The 16758-nt window shown below is 35.7% G+C and overlaps 1 protein-coding gene across 1 annotated transcript; it reads left to right on the forward strand.

The window, feature by feature from the left end:
• The first annotated feature begins 128 nt into the window (after positions 1-128).
• LOC105993439 (E3 ubiquitin-protein ligase RNF12-A-like) lies at positions 129-16124 on the forward strand. Its single transcript, XM_013026711.1, has 3 exons — positions 129-357; positions 5381-5437; positions 14143-16124. Exons 1-3 carry the CDS (start codon positions 129-131, stop codon positions 16122-16124), a joined length of 2268 nt encoding a protein of 755 aa, XP_012882165.1.
• The last annotated feature ends 634 nt before the right edge of the window (positions 16125-16758 follow it).

The raw sequence follows: 16758 nt of genomic DNA on the forward strand, positions 1-16758 counted from the left end.
GACGAACTCAACGCCTATTAAAGACACGCGTAACGAACCAACTTGCCGTTGGTGCCGGGTGGCACTCCAATAGATAGATAATGAGTGCCATTCCTTACTAATTATTTATCTTCCACTTGCTTGGCAAGATGGAAGATTCAGATTCTAGCGACAATGAAAATGATACGTTGGTCAAACATAGACGCCAAAGGGAGAGACTGGCAAGAGAAGAAGCTTTCTACCGATTTGTGAACAGCCTGAGTAATGAAGACTACAAACTTATGAGAGATAACAACTTGCTTGGCGCCATCGGTGAAAAAACTGAAGAAGAATTGCAGAGAAGTCTACAGCGCATTAAAGAATCAATACAAATTCCAGGTAAGGATCGGGGCCCTTTTTCTATGCCCGTTTCACGTGCTTGGTTGGAAAATAGTGCGTGGCGGGGCCTCTATCGACCGTTGATTTTACTGAGTGGTAAAACGCGGTATGATTACTACTGGGCTTCTTAATAATAATGCCAGGCAAATATTGTACAGTTGCGACACAAAATAACGTGTTGCTAAGTAACTGGTCATATGAACTGCCATTTTGCAGCGGTTTTAAGTTTATGACTTTAATACCACCATTTGGGAGACCGAGACAGGATGTTGGGCTTGCTTGAGCTACGTAAAGATTTCAGGCTTACTTGAAGCGATGTGCGGAGACCCTGCATAACTAACTAAATAAAAAATTTTAAAAAAATGTTATTAGTTCTTTGTTGAGAATATCTAGGTAATTTTGTGTTTCCTCCTGATTCACAATTACGTACTTTTTACTGGGACAACTAAAAAAGAGCCAAAATAACCTATTTAACGGTTTCTGGCTGTCTTTTTCTTTTCATTTTTCTTTCATTTTCTTTTTCATAGTACTGGGGTTTGTACTCAAGGTCTCAAATTTGCTGGATAGGCTGAATACCAATGGCTTACACCTATAATCCTAGCTACTCAGGAGGCTGAATTCTAAGAATCCTGGCTGAAAGCAGACAAGGCAGAAAAGTTCCCGTGAGACTTTTCTCCCATTTACCACTCAAAAACCAAAAGTGGCGCTGTGGCTCAGGCTGGTAGAGTGCTAGCCTTGAGCAAAAGAGCTTAGGGACAGCACCCAGGCCCTGAGTTCAAGCCTCACAGCCACCCCAGCCCCCCCCCGCAAAAAAATTAGTTTTAATTGCTAGGCAGGCAACGTACAACTAAAACAACCAGCTCATCTTTCCCCTTTTCTATTTATTTTTCCCATAAACTCTTGTACATTTGCCATAGGGCTAGCCTCGGACCTTAATCCTCCTAATATTTCCCTCCCAAATAGTTGTCATTACAGTGTTGAGCCACTTTTTCTTAGTTTTCAACCTTTCTTTGAAAGTTACTCCTATATCTTCATTTCTTTACAGTCATGTGAATTTTTCCTTTTAGGTTAACATGTACTAATTATACATATTGAGTTCAATGTGATAGTGCCACATACACATTTTACCTGCTTCAATCAAATCTAACATCTTTTCTTCCATGTTCCTCCCATACTCCTTTGCCCAACCTCTATTAGCCCCGTTTACTCATTCAGGTCCATTGTCCTTTAGCTTACACATGGGAGAGATTACATGCAGCATGTGTCTTTCCATATCTAGCTTAATTTACTTAACATAATGTCCAACAAGCCCATCTGTTTTGGTACAAATAATATTCCATTTATGACTAAATAATACTCCATTGTCTATAATGTGAAATACGGAGACCTCTTTTCTTCTGATTTCCTTAATAGTTCCTCAAAGTTTGTCAAAGATAAACTCAGTTTTTAATTGTGTGGAATATTTTAAATATAATTTTACTGCCAGAAAGGTTATATTTCTTTTTTTTGTGGTTTCCATCTTTTCATTTATTTATTTTTGCCAGTCATGGACCTGAACTCTGGGCCTGGGCACTGTCCCTCAGCTCTTTAGCTCAGGGCTAGCGCTCTACCACTTGAGCCACAGCGCCACTTCCAGGTTTTTTCTTTTTGCTTATGTGGTGCTGAGGAATCGAACCCAGGACTTCATGCCTACAAGGCAAGAGCTCTACCACTGCCACCTTTCCAGCCCATGGTTTCCATCTTTTTAAAAATTTAATTTTATTGTCAAGGTGATGTACACAGGGATTACAGTTACATACATAAGGTAATGAATACATTTCTTGTCAAAAATTATTACATCTTAAGTCTTTGGACAATGTCACCCCTTCCCTTGCTGTCCCACATGGTCCCTTTACCATACTTGCCCACAAGTTACATAGTTCATTTGCCACAAAATATAACTCATTTTAATGGAATTAAACTGCCTTGTGTTTACTTGTAAATTCTGGCTATATAGTTAAGACATTCTCTATATACATATGTGTATTTGAAGGCACTCAGGCTTGTATCATGCTTGCCATGGCAATAAATATGATTTTTACAGTTAACTCATTGGTATACTAACTTAAATTTCCTTTTAATTTATATCTAGAACTACAACAGCTGGATCTTGTACCCAATTTTAGCAGTTTATTAAAATGACTTTCATTAGAATTTGTATTTATATCAGTTATTATGTTGAGGTATTTTACTTCGTGTTGTTTTCAGGGTTTTTTAGAAGGAGGAAATCTGGTACCAGGGTTTGAACTCAGAGCCTTGTGTTTGTTTGCTAAGCTGACTGCGCACTGCCTGAGTTCTGCCTCTGCACTGCTTTTGCTGGTTATGTTGGAGATAACAGTCACAGATTTTTCTGTCTAGGTTAACCTCAAATTGAAAGCTTTCAATGAAGGTCTCAATCTCCTGAGTAGTTAGAATTACAGGGATGAGCTAATAATAGCTTTTGCCTGGTCAGGGCTTATATCATGAAGAGATGTTATATTTTATAAGATACTTTTGCTAAATATATGGATATATTCATAAGAGTTTTGCATTGCTTATTAAATTGATTATTTCAAACCATGATTTTCTGGACTGAAACTGATCATGGTGCATATTCATTTTTTGTTTTTTTTTTACTTTTTGTCAATCATGGGGCTTGGACTAAGGGCCTGGGTGCTTTTTCTGAGTTCTTTCTTTTGCTCAAGGCTAGCATTCTACCTCTTGAGCCATAACTCCACTTAGATTTTTACAGTGGTTAATTAGAGATAAGTGTCTCACGAATTTTTCTGTGAAGGTTGGCTTTGACCCACAATTCTCAGATCTCAGCCTCGTGAGTAGCTAGAATTATAAGTGTAAGCCACCAGCGCCTGGCTTTTTTCTTTTTTAAAGATAAATAAGTAAAAGTTTACTAGCATGAATTAATTGTACAGAGGAGTTTTGTTATCATATTTAAAACTAGCATGTAATGTAGTTCGATCAAATTAATCCCAGTTATGTTACTCTTTCTTAATTACATTCTCTGCTTATTCTTCTCACATGAGATTTTGTGTTGGATTTCAGTATGGGTTTGTAAATACATATGCATATATTATGTATATATACAAATAAATATATTATAAATATACTATATAAAATTATGTAATTATAATTATATTTAATATATCATATAATCTAATATCAATGATGTCACATAATACATTATATAATATACAATATGTAAACTATAATATATAGTATCATAAATGAGATGATATAATCTATAAAAATATAATATATAGCCAGGAACCATTGATTCACTCCTATAATCCTGCTACTCAGGAGGCTGAGGTGTGAAGTTTGTAGTACAAAGCCAGCCCAAGCAGGAAAATCAGTAAGACTTTTTATCTCCATTAATGGTACAAAAAAAGCTGGAGTGACCAGGCTCTGAGTTCAAGCCTCACAATACCCTCCCGAAATATATAATATTATATATATGCTGAAATATATTGTATTCTGTAAATGAAGATCACAAAAGTATATATATATATATATATATATATATATATGTCACAAAATGATATATATGACACAAAAGTATATATATTTATATAGACAATATATCACATATAATATATAATTTATTGTATATTATAATATACAGTATATTATATTATCATTATATATTTTTGAATTATATATATATAAGTTTATATATAATGTTATGTAATGGTGTATCTATACATGTACTATATAATTTATATATAATTAATGTTTTTATAATATATGCATATTTTCACAATTATGTCAGGTATTTTTAAGTCTACTTACTACATATGAGGTAAAACATGATAGACTCTGAACATTACTTTTGTGGCAGAATTACATACTATATAATATTTTATATATAATTATGTATATGTAATTACATGCATGTATATTAATATAGAATGTATATGGGCTTAATTTATAAATTTCTGTAAGTGCATTTAAATATTACATGTATATAAATATAATTATAAGTGTATATTTGTAATTATAATTCCATTATATGAGTATATATTATATAATTATATAGAATGTTTAATATGATAATATAATAATTATACATATATTATTTATTTAGTTATACTCTGGGCCTGGGCGCTGTCCCTCAGCGGTTCATCTCAAGGCTAGCACTCTACCACTTGAGGCACAGTGCAACTTCCCAGATATCTTTTATATACATATTATATGTATTCTACATATTATATGTATTCTATATTTATAAAATCAGCCTCTCCATCCCCTCTCCTCCCTATTGCTTCCCCTCCTCAAATTATATCAGATTTTATTGTTATATCAAGACACACATAAATGTGTGGCAGTCTTTCTGAGGATGCTTATGTTGCTCACTTCTGTCAATTTCCTGTGAATGAGACAAATTTGTTCTTTAAGGCTAACATTCCAGTTGGAAAAATGTACCACATTTTCTTTATCCAGTCATTGGTTACTAGGCTACTAGCTTGGTTTCATGGCCTGACTATTGTAAATATTGCTGCTATAAACATGGGTGAGTATCACTGTTATATATTGATTTGACATTCCTTTGGATATATACATGCTAATGGATCATATGATAACTTTATTTGTAGTTTCTTGAGGAACCTCAATACTGATTTTTGTACTGACAACAAATTCTTACCATCAGTGTATCAACATTTTTCTGCCTGCAAATCCGTGTTAACATTTTTTTATGATAGCCATTCTCATTAGGAGATGATGGAAGCTTAGTATCATTTTGATTTGCATTTCCTTAGTAGTAAGGGATGTTTAATATTATTCAATTAGCTATTTGAGAACTGTCTGCTCAATATGATTAACAATTCATTAATTGAATTATTTCTTCTCTTCATGCTAATTTTTTTGCTCTTTATATAATGTACTTATTACTTTATCTGATGAATAGCATGAAAAGAGTTTCATCCATTCTGTGGGTTCTTTTCTTTCCTTCTATCTGGTTCCCATAGCTGTCTTTTATCTCTTTCAGGATTCTATCCGAACTATTTCATGCCAACCATTCAACCCAGGACCTTTAACCCACCAGGTAAGTCCTCTACCTCTGAACTATACTCTAAACCCTATTGAATTTTTTGTCTAACATTTTTATTAGCACCATTAATTTTATAGGATATTTTATTGTTTTTTTTAATTATTAAGTAACTTTATTGTTATTGCAGAGGTGATGTATAGAGGGGTTTCAGTTACATAAGTCAGTTAAAGAGTACATTTCTTTTGGAATCATGTCACTCCCTTCCCTCACTCTCTCCCAGTTTTCCCTCCTGTCCCTACCTACAAGTTGTATAGTTCATTTTAAACATAGTGTCTAGTGAGTTGTATTTGTTCAACTTTTGTCTTACCTTTTCTGTGCCCCCCCACCATCCCAAATACAAACTAGCAAATACAACAAAAGGAAAAGACAACCAAAACAGGAACAACAACAACGTAATACCTTGTTTCCATTTCTTGGAGTTCATTTCCTAAAATATTATTGTATATGGTCATATGTATATAACTCTTGAGCCTGTGTAATCTGCTCCTATCAATATCCTCCTTTGGTTTCACTGTGTGACTGGCTAGAGACCTGTATAATGTATCATGTCCCACTGTATATTTTTTTCTTTATTATCAGTGTATTTACTTGTAGATTTACAAGGACATTCTTTTTTTTAGATGATTTTTAAAATTTATTTTTAATAAGTTTTTTTATTGTGAAAATACGGTACAGAGTACAGGGACATTCTTTTTGTCAGGTTTGGGGCTTGACCGAAGCGCCTAGCACTGTTCCTGAGTTTTGTTGCTTAAGGCTAATGCTCTACCACTTGAGCCCCAGCGCTTCTGTCTTTTTTGGTGCTTGACCTGGAGATAAGAGTATCACTGTCCTGGAAGTGGCACTGTGGCTCAAGTGGTAGAGTGCTAGCCTTGAGCTGAAGAGCTGAGGGACAGCATTCAGGCCCAGAGTTCAAGCCCCACGACCAACAACAAATAAAAAGAGTATCACTGTCCTGCCCCAGCTGACTTTGAACCATGTCTTTTAGATCTCAGCCTCCTAAATACCTAAGATAACAGATGTGAGCCACAGGTGCCAGGCTAGCTGTTGCTGATATTTTAAACAAAAATTTAATTTCAACTATAATCAAATAACTATTATTATGTAATTAGTGCCCAGACCCTTCTTTCCTTTATATTTTTCTTAAAGTGCCTACAGTTTCAGTCTCACTTCTACAGGTATGGAACAACACATACATAGACATGCCATAAAGTTTGGGGCCCTGTAATTAGGTACGACAGGGAAGGAAAGAATTTCCAGAGTAAAGAAAATAAAAAGAAGCAATGAGAGATGCTGTTAAATGTTGGATCAAAAAAGAGAAGTTGAGCCAAACAGCCATAAGTGTATTAGCCAAGAGAATTAGTAGTGATGCACAGTTACTGGTGGATTGGGACAATGAGTTCAGAGGTCTAGGTCAATTTCAATGTAACTTTAATTTGAGGCCTTGAAACAGGTGCTCACACAGACTAGGAAACAACAACAACAACAACAGTCACTTCCAGGGATTTTTTTATGGTAAGTATGGGTAGACAGAGTGCAATTTTTAATGTGTAACATTTCCTAAGTCTATCTAAGAAATTAATTGAATTGAATCTTCTAACCTTCCTATTTGCCTGTGCATACCTTTCTGTCAAGAACATGTCAGAGGTGAGATTTTGCAAATCTTGAGATAATTGTCTTAAAAATCTCCCCATTACTGGAGTGCTATGAAGATAAGAGATGTCTGTCTGTCTTTCTTTTCTCTTCTCTTCTTTTCTTTTCTTTCTTCCTGTCTTTCTTTCTTTCCTTTCCTTCCCTTCCTTCCTTCCTTCCTTCCTTCCTTCCTTTCTCTCTCCCTCTTCCTCTCTTCTTTTCCTTTCCTTTTTCCTTTCCTTTCCTTTTCTTTTGTTTTCTCCTTCCACTCTCTCTTCCCTTTCTCTGTCTCTCCCTTTCTTCTACATTTGTATGGTATTAGTAATAGCCTAATGAGTGAATTATATCCTTCAACTCTGATTTTTTAAATGTCCTCTTCATTAGTTTTATTATTACTTTCAGATGGATGTGTTTTCTTTTATAGAACTCTTTTTTTATTGTCAAGGTGATATACAGAGGGGTTACAGTTGTATAAGTAAGGTAATAAGTACATTTCTTGTCAAACTTGTTGGAGGTTTCAGTCTTTAGTTTACATTTATGTATACAATATACCTTGATTGTCTAATCACTCTGCTTCCTTATTCCATTTTCATACATTTCTTTCCATATTTCCATACATTTTTTCCTCTCCACTCACTCTCACCTCCTCTCACTAGCACACATATTTAGGTAGGAACTGTTCTTAACATTTTTAAGTGTATCTTAATTGTTCTAAAGGGTTTCACCATGGTATTTCACACATGCATGTAGAGTATTATAACCAAAGCTATGCCCTTGCTGACTCTCACTTTCCCCTTCCCTCCTACTCACATTATTCAACAGCTTTCAGTGAGTAGTTTTATGATCTTTATAGAATACATATACTTCAGCATTGTTCACATCTAACACTCTCTTTTACTCCCTTCCTCCAAAAAGAGTCATACAATTACAAAAGTGTGTATCTGTATTATGTATAGATACATACATGTACATGTGACTCTTTTAGGATTCATATTCCTGTATCAGAGTAAACATGTAACATCTTACTTCAGGTCATGGCTTATTTCGCTTAACAGGATAATCTCCAGTTCTACTCATTTCCCTACAAACAACCTAGTTTCGTTTTTCCTTATGGCTGAATAATAGTCCATTGTGTATATATGCCATATTTTCTCCATCCATTCAACAGTTGTATTGGATCTATTCTGTTTCTATGTCTTCGCTATTGCTATTGCTGCAAGGAATGGGCACGAATGAACAAATGTGTCATTTTATCTGCTCCTTTGGATTTATCCAGGGAGTAGTGTAATTACTTAATTGTATGATACTTCATTGTTTTATGTTTTGGAGGAACCTGTATACTGATTTGAACAATCACATTTCAACCAATTTGTGTAAGTGTTCTTTTGTTCTTGAAACCTCCTCACTTTTTGTGTTTGTGATGATGGCCATTATGACAGGAAAGAGAACTCAGGGCTTGGGCACTGTGCCTGAGATTTTTGCTCAAGGGTAATGCTCTATGACTTAAGCCATAGCTTCACTTTTGGCTTTTCAGTGGTTAATTGTAGATAAGAGCCTCACAGACTTACCTGTCAGGGCTGGCTTCAAACTGAGTTTCTCAGGTCTCAACATGCTGAGGAGCTAGGATACAGGCATGAGCCAGCAGCGGCCTGGTTCAATGTCATTTTTATCTACATTTCTTTTATGTTCTGGCATGTTGACCATTGTTCCTTGTATCTATTGTCCATTTAGATTTAGCTTGAAATTTGTTTGCTCAATTCATTTACAGATTTATTCAATTGGTTTTTATTTATTCTGAGTTTAATTTGAGCTCCCTTTATATTCAGGTTATTAATTCCTTGTCAAATGTATGGCTAGCAAGTATTTTCTTCTGTAGGCTGTCTTTTCAGGCTAGCGACTGCTTCATTTGCTGTGTACAAGGCTGCAATCCCATTTATTAGTCCCTATTTGTGCAGGTGTTATAGCTCTATTCTGGAAGTTACAGCTAATATAAACATGTTCAAGGGTTTTTCTTTTGTTTCTTGTAGTTGTGTCTTGTTTATAGTCATACATTAGAATCCTTGATCCACACTGAATTGATATTAGTACAGGATGAGAGATAATGGCTTCTGTATGTGGATTTCCACTTTTTCTGAAGAGGCTCTTTTTCTCCAATATTAGTTTGGGGCTACTTTATAATGAAAAAAATCGGGTGGCTGTAGCTTTGTGGATTTATTTCTAGATTTCCTACTCTGTTTTATTAGTTTTTGTATCGTTGCCATGTTGTTTGTTTTACTATAGCTCTGTAGTATAATTTGAAGTCGACTATTTAATATCACAACATTGTTTATTTTGCTAAAGTCTATTATGGCTATTTGGAGTGTTTTGTGCTTCCATACCAATTTTAGTTTCAATTTTGTTATATTTCTGTGAAGAATAAGATTGGATTCTGATGAAGACTTCATGAAATCTACAGAAATGTTTTTGGTGTTATAGGCATTTCACAATGCTAATTCTGCTAACCAATAAGCATAGAAGATCTTCTGACTCTCTAATTTTGTTCTTCAAGGTTTTATAGTTTTCAATGTAGAGGTAATTCACCCACTTAGTTGCATCTATTCCTAGGCAATTTTTCCTTCCTTCCAATTTTTGTGGCTATTGTAAGTAGAATTGTTCTGATTTCATGCTCATCCTTTTCATTGCTAGTGTACAGCATAGCTATTAATTTTTGTATGTGGGTTTTAATTGTGCTACATTCCTAGTAGCTCCTATCAATCTAGGAAGTTTTGGGCAGAATCTTTAGGGTCCTATAGGTAAAGCACATGGACAGTTTGATCTCCTCCTTCTCTATGTATCCCTTTCATTTATTTCTCTTGCATCACTGATCTAGCTAGGAATTTTAGTTCAATATTGAATAGGAGTGGAATGAGTTCCTGACTTTACAGAAATTATTTCAGTTTCCCTTTAGTATGATGCTAGCGCTGTGTTTGTCATGTGTAGTCTTTATTATGTTGCAGTATATTCTTTCTATTCCTGCTTTCTTTGAATTTTTATCATGAAAAGATATTGCACTACTGGATTGAAGCCAACTTGATTATGCTCTTTGATCTTTTAAATGTTTTAATTCCTGTCTTTGAGAATTTTTGCATGTTCAGCAAGCCAGCTGCAATTTTTTTTTGGTTTTGCCTATTATGGCAATAATGGCTTCATAGAGTGAGTCAAGTAGAATTCTTTCCTTTTCTGTTTTATGGACTAGTTTGTGGAATGCTGGTGTTAGTGCATCTTCAATGATCAATTTGGCAAATGTAGAATTTGGCGATGATTCTGTTCTGTTCTGGGATTTTCATGTTGAGAGAATCTTCATTACAGTTTAATCTTATTGTTCTTAAGTCATATAAAGTGGTCAATAGACTTTGAGGTCAATGTAGAGGGCCATGTGAATCTTGGAATTGTTTCTTTTTTCTATATTTTCCAGCTGATTTGGGATATGTTATGGAAGTATCATCTTATGATGCTCTAAATTTCACTGGCACTTATTGTGATGTCCCCATTCTCATGTCTGTTATTAATTTGTTTCTTCTCCCTCCTTTTGACTATACAATTAAGGCTTTTTCTGTCTTTTCAAGAACCAACATGTTGTATAATTGAGTCATTATATTATTTATTTTTCAATCTTGATTTTGCTATCATTTCTTTTCACCTGCTAATTTTTCCACATTGTAATTTGGATTTTGGATTGTTCTTGTTTAAATAAAACTTGAGTTGTATCATTACATTATTTAAGATATGTCTGATTTTTTTATGCAGGTGCTCATAGTTTCTGTTTCAGAATCCGTTATTCTAGTGGTTTGATTTATGTGACTTGGTGTTTGTGTCTTACAGCTTCTATTATTCTTTGTTCTGTGTGTTTGGTGTTTTGGTAGTAATAGATCTTGGGGTGATCTTTTCTGGTATTGTCCATTAGGTGTCCTAAAAGCCTCATCTACTTTAATGGCTATTTATTTCTTTAGTTGTGGGTAATTTTTTTCCTGTTGTTTTACTAAATATATCTTGTGCCTATTTACCTTGCAACAGATCTCCTTTTATGTCTATCATTCACACTTTTGGATATTATGTCAGGTTTTAGATGATCCATTAGGATTTCTTACATTTTTATAATCTTCATCTGACTGGTCTAATACCACTGCCTTGTTTTCTGATATCCTGTCTTTAGTTTGTTCTACTGTACCATAGAGATATTCCATTGAGTTTGTATTTGTCTTATGGTACTGATGATTTACAGAATGGAATTCTTTTTTAGGATTTCTACATCTTTTTTAATTCTTCCTTTATTTGTGTGTCATTTTCCTTATTTTGTTTGGGCGGGCATTTGTTTCATTCTTTGACTTTTTCAGTTGTTTCCTTCTATCTCCTTTAAACTCTTTATACATGTATCATTTCATTTTCTTTGTCATTCTTATAATCCTGCTTTTCAGTTATTTGAGCTTTCATTCTTGTTCAGTATCATTAGTGTCTGTTGCTTTTGTTCTTTTCATATTTCTTGTGCTTCTGCACTGAGATTTATGCATCTGAGGACATTTCGTTTGTTGAATGCTTTAATTACTTGTAGTCTGGTAGTAGAAGTGTTTAGAAAGCACTTTTTTGCAGGTTGCAGTGTAGTTGCTGATCACTGTATTGTCTCAGTAGCCAAACTTTTGTCTGTCTGCACAAGTCAGCAGTCTTGATAACCAGCATCACTGAGAAAGATGAAAACTAGCTATAATCTCCTGTATTTCCTTAGCATTGCTCTTATATGTAGATTGAGGATAGGATTGGTCAAGGGTTATGTATCTCCTTCTGTGATACTTGTACAGGATCAGAAATAAGTGTACCTCTTCTTTATTAACTAGAAGCTACTGCTATCTGCTCATTGCTTTTTTGTGTATGACCAAGGCAATTTCCCACTCAATTCACAGGCTCTCTTGCTTGTAACTCCCATCTGGCAATACAAGGATAACCTTTTTTGGGTATATCCAAAATGTGTCTAACAGAGGGAGGGATAAACACAGCACTAAGTTCTGCATTGGTAGTAGAAACATGAGAGAGCCAGGTGTTTAATTCTCAGTTCTTTCAGATCCCACAAAGCAGTTCATCACTCTGTGTAGGTCAAGAGGCTGGTGGATATATCCTGAGCATCAGATACTATGCTAGAGCTTTCAGCAGTGTGGCAGCAAGACCAAACATCAGCAGGTAGCTCTTCCTGCTTTGTATGGCATTACTGTGGTTTCTACAGTGATATTCTTGGACTTACTCTAGTCAGAAATGGCAAGGCCCCCTACTACCAGGATCTTGACCACCTAATGTGGCTTAATTTCTTTTTTAGGTAGGTATTTGGCACTTCACTGAACTTTTTTTCTTTCTTGACTCACCTATATCAAAGTATCTCCCTCTCCACAGCCACCTCTCATTTCTATCTCACTCCCAGATACTGTCCAGCTGTTCCAGAGCATCCCTGAGCTGTTTGCATCCCTTGTTTTTCAAGTCTTGAGGGTACTTCTCAAACCCTGCTTGGCTACTAACCCCAACAGTCAGCCAGAAGCTCCTGGAATCTGAGCAGCCTAACTGAGGGCACAACACATTGTCATTAAAACAATCCTTAAGCTTTGAAACTGTTCTAAACAAGGAGGGTAAGATCCTCAACCATTGAGTTTTTTTACTTTCTGAGATCCTGTTAACTTCCCAGCTTACACACATCTGTTATCTTCTCCCCAGTTCCCTCCAAGACTCTGTAGCCTGAAATCTCAAGACACTTTGAATACCTTGTTTCAAGACCCTTGAGTACTTCTGTCTCAAAGAGAAGACACTCTCTAAAGATGGTGTCTCACCAGCGCTTCCAGGATACAGCTGGCCTGTCATGCTGGGGAAGTCACTGTCCTACCAAATCCCTACACTGGTGCTAAAGCTTTTGTTTAAGGCAAGCCAAGACTTGTTCCACAGCTAGGTCTGTTAAGTCTGCTATGGAGGCCACCTAGTTTACCTTGTGGTGGACGCTTCTATTTCTACTTGCCCCAGAGGAGCTAGGGCTAGAGCCACAAACTGTTCCCTACTGTAATCTGTTGCCTTTCCATGTCATCATACTTTTCACTTGTCCTGTTCCTCTTTCAATGGTTCTTAGCTCTCTCTCTCTGCCCTTCTGAATATACCCTCTCCTTTGTTAACTAGGCCTTTTTCATTCATGGAGTTCAATGGAGAAAGCTTCTACTCTGCTATCTTGCTCAGAATATTTTTCTTGAAATTATTTTTAAGCCAAAGGACCTTTTTCATCTTGCCAGTATTTATAATAGTCTTATAATATCAAAAAACTCTTTGTGTTATAAAAAATTTCAGTCAAGAGCCTAGAAATAGTGTCGTAGGCTAAAGAAATTAAACAATAAGGCAGTTTGAACTAAAATGCTAACTGCGTATCTTGTGTTTTCCCCATTTCTTCATATGGATATTTTGATAGTAGCTTGAGAAATAATGTCTTTTAACTTGTCCTCCATATTAATATAAAAGACTTAGTACATGGTGAAATACGAAAAATAAATTTCTTTTTAAATTTCCCTAAAGTTATATAAAATTTAACTCTTTTCAAAGGGAAATGAAACTATCCTTCTTTTACAAAAGCTATTGAAACTATCCTTCCTTATAAATTTAGACTATAGTTTACAAAAGCGTTAACTGTGTAAATGCGTTATTTTTTTTTCTGTGCTGGTCCTGAGGGCTTACTTCAGGGCCTGGGCACTGTCCCTTAGGTTTTTGCTCAAGGTTAGCACTCTACCACATGAACCACAACTCTAATTCTGGCTTTTCCAGGGTTAATCAGTGATAAGAATTTCAGACTTTACTACTACCTGGGCAGCCTTCAAACTATGATTCTCATATCTCAGTCTCCTGAGTAGCTAGTAATACAAGTGTGAGCCAGCAGCACCTGACTATAAATGTGAATTGTGCTTGAGATATCTGAAACATTAGACTTATTTCCATTGGTTTTGGAACAAAGTTCCAGAGCACTATTTAGTGATGGTTATAATTTTGTAAATTCTGTTTTTTACCTTATTTCCTTTTAACAGGTGGAAGACCTCCTATCCATGATGTACAACATAGTGTTGGTTCGGTAACAAACCAGGTTAGTTCCATCTTTAGGCAACCTGAACCGATGACAGGAAGAGAACAAAGAGTAAATCGATCTTGTACAGCAACAAGTGAAAATAATTTAAACACAAGTGATACCGAGGTAAGAATGAATTCTTACTCAAGAATCCAGAGGCAAGCAGCGAATACACAATCTGACTCAATATTTTCAAGGCCTTCTAGAGCAGAAGCAAGTGCGAGCGAAGCATCAACTGAAGTTCAACCTCCTGCAAGTCAGGAAATAGAAAGTAACATAAGCACAATAATCCGGAAAGTCAGAGCAAGGCCTCAGAGTAGTTCATCTTCATATTCACAGAATGGAATTCTATGGAGAGTTCATAATCCAGAAAACATTCAGGAACAAACACGTACAGAAACTGATGTAACATTTCCAGGATCACAACTAAATACAACTATATCCTCAATGAATACTCCAGGTACTAGTGGTCAGAGAAGAGAAAGAAATAGGAGCCCTGAACTTCAGAGAGTTAGAGCCAGAAATGAGGAGAGCTCACCCTCAAATTCACAAAGTCAAATACAAAGAAAAGTTCAAAATACACGAAAGAACTATAGGCGAACAGCAAATTCACAATCTGAGACAACATCCGTAAGGCCATCTACATCAGAAGTCACTGCAGCGGAAACATCAATGGACAATCTACCTAGCAGAATCCAAAGAAGAACAAGAAGCACGAGTCCAGTACGTCGGAGAGTTAAACAAAGAATTGAAGGTAGCTTGCTTCCTAATAATACATCCTCTGAGAATTCTAGGGTTAATGAGGCTGAGATGTCTTCTAGCATTCCACAACACGAGGCACTGACAGGGCAAACGACTGGTTGTAGTTTGTGTATTAAACAACTTCTTGCAGGTTTGACAGCAACAAATGACCGTACAGCACAAACTGATTCAAACAGAAGCATTCGTGGTGAGTCCTCTATAATGAGACCAAGTAATCAAACCCCAGATTCAAATTCTGAAGTAAGTTTTAACACAGTAAGAGAACATTCACTAGGAGACAACATAGCTAATAGAAGTCAAGTAACACCTCAGACAACAAGCAACACTAGTACTTTAGGAAGTGGTCAAGTAAGCAGAACTATGCTTTCAAATACTGAGCAGTCACGTGAGACTGCTTGTATCCGAACAACTGTGTCTACACAGTCAAAGGTTCATTTAAATAATGCCACATTAGTGATTACTCACAGAACATTATGCCAGATAATGGTAGAATTTGATCCACTAACTAACCATACAAACAATGACAGTGACACAGAGAATGACACTGATGGTAACAATGATAATGACACTGATCGTGAGAATGAAGACAGTCATAGAGACGAGAGCGAGGTTTATTGTTATAGTGATTTTGAACATAGTGACTCATTCATAATTGATAGCACAGAAAGTGAAAATACAGAAAGTGAAAGAGATTATGAGTCTGATGAGAGTGAAATTTATGCTTCTAATCTAAATCCTGACTGGGATTCCTATAATTCCCCAGGAAATTCGGAATCTAGTCTTATTGCCAGTTATAACTCCAGCGATGAAAGTAGTAGTACTGAAAGTTCACTATCAAACTCATCACTAGAGACCAGGGAAGAAAGTAGACCTATTACCCCAACATCTGATGACTTCAACTTCTCACCTATTGAAGATCACTTAGAGGCACATGAAGACAGCCCTCCTATGGGAGGACTCTCTAAACGACAAATTGATATGTTAACCGTAAGAAATTTTAATGAAAGCGATGCATCAAATTCATGTACTATCTGTATCGAGGAATTCAGAGAGGGCAATAAGATTCGCACACTGCCTTGCTCTCATACATACCATGTACACTGTATAGATTCATGGCTGGCTGATAATGCTACATGTCCTGTTTGTCGAAGGCGAGTACGTTCTAATGGCAGAGAATTATAATTTGAGTTTTGTACCCTGAGTTATGTAATTGTGATAGAAAAGCCAGTATCAGTTGCTTTTGGCATACCTTTGAAATGACAATTCACATACTGTAACTATCCAAGTTTAATTGCTGCCTCCGAAAGGAGTAAGTTACTATTCTCTATTTTACAATAAAAACAAATATTAAAACATAAAAATGAGTGTCTTATCTTACTTGATATTGAAGAACACACCATGACTGTTCACTAAATGTGAATAGAAACTTAGCAGGTAAGGTACACTTGGTTAGGTTGCTTCTAATTTCATCAGAGAACTGTTTTACTATGATATAATAAGCTCCTGATAGACCCTAATAGCTTCATCTAATCATGTACTCCTATCCTGTGAGCATGCAAAGAAATAGCAACCAGACCAAAATAATTAAGAAGCAATGCAAGGATTTATTCCTCTTTCATTTAAAGAGAGATTGTTATAATAAGCAAGCTGTAAAATGTGTTAAAACTCCATCTTCCTATTTTTCTCCCCAGCAGTTCCCCCCATTCCTTCAGACATTCTACAAGATGTTTCGACTCACCATTACCCATGTTTCAGTTAGAATCTGGCTAAAAATATATATCATACCTGAAAAAGGTGATGAAATAGCATCTTACTA

Source organism: Dipodomys ordii, unplaced genomic scaffold (assembly GCF_000151885.1).
Source record: "Dipodomys ordii isolate 6190 unplaced genomic scaffold, Dord_2.0 Scaffold96, whole genome shotgun sequence".
In the NCBI taxonomy this organism is placed as follows: domain Eukaryota; kingdom Metazoa; phylum Chordata; class Mammalia; order Rodentia; family Heteromyidae; genus Dipodomys; species Dipodomys ordii.

Excerpts from the sequence above, each read along its gene's own strand:
- LOC105993439 (XM_013026711.1), top strand. The coding sequence starts at position 129 with ATGGAAGATTCAGATTCTAGCGACAATGAAAATGATACGTTGGTCAAA. Across the intron at positions 358-5,380 it reads AGAATCAATACAAATTCCAG|GATTCTATCCGAACTATTTC; the intron begins GTAAGGATCGGG and ends TATCTCTTTCAG. Across the intron at positions 5,438-14,142 it reads CAGGACCTTTAACCCACCAG|GTGGAAGACCTCCTATCCAT; the intron begins GTAAGTCCTCTA and ends TCCTTTTAACAG.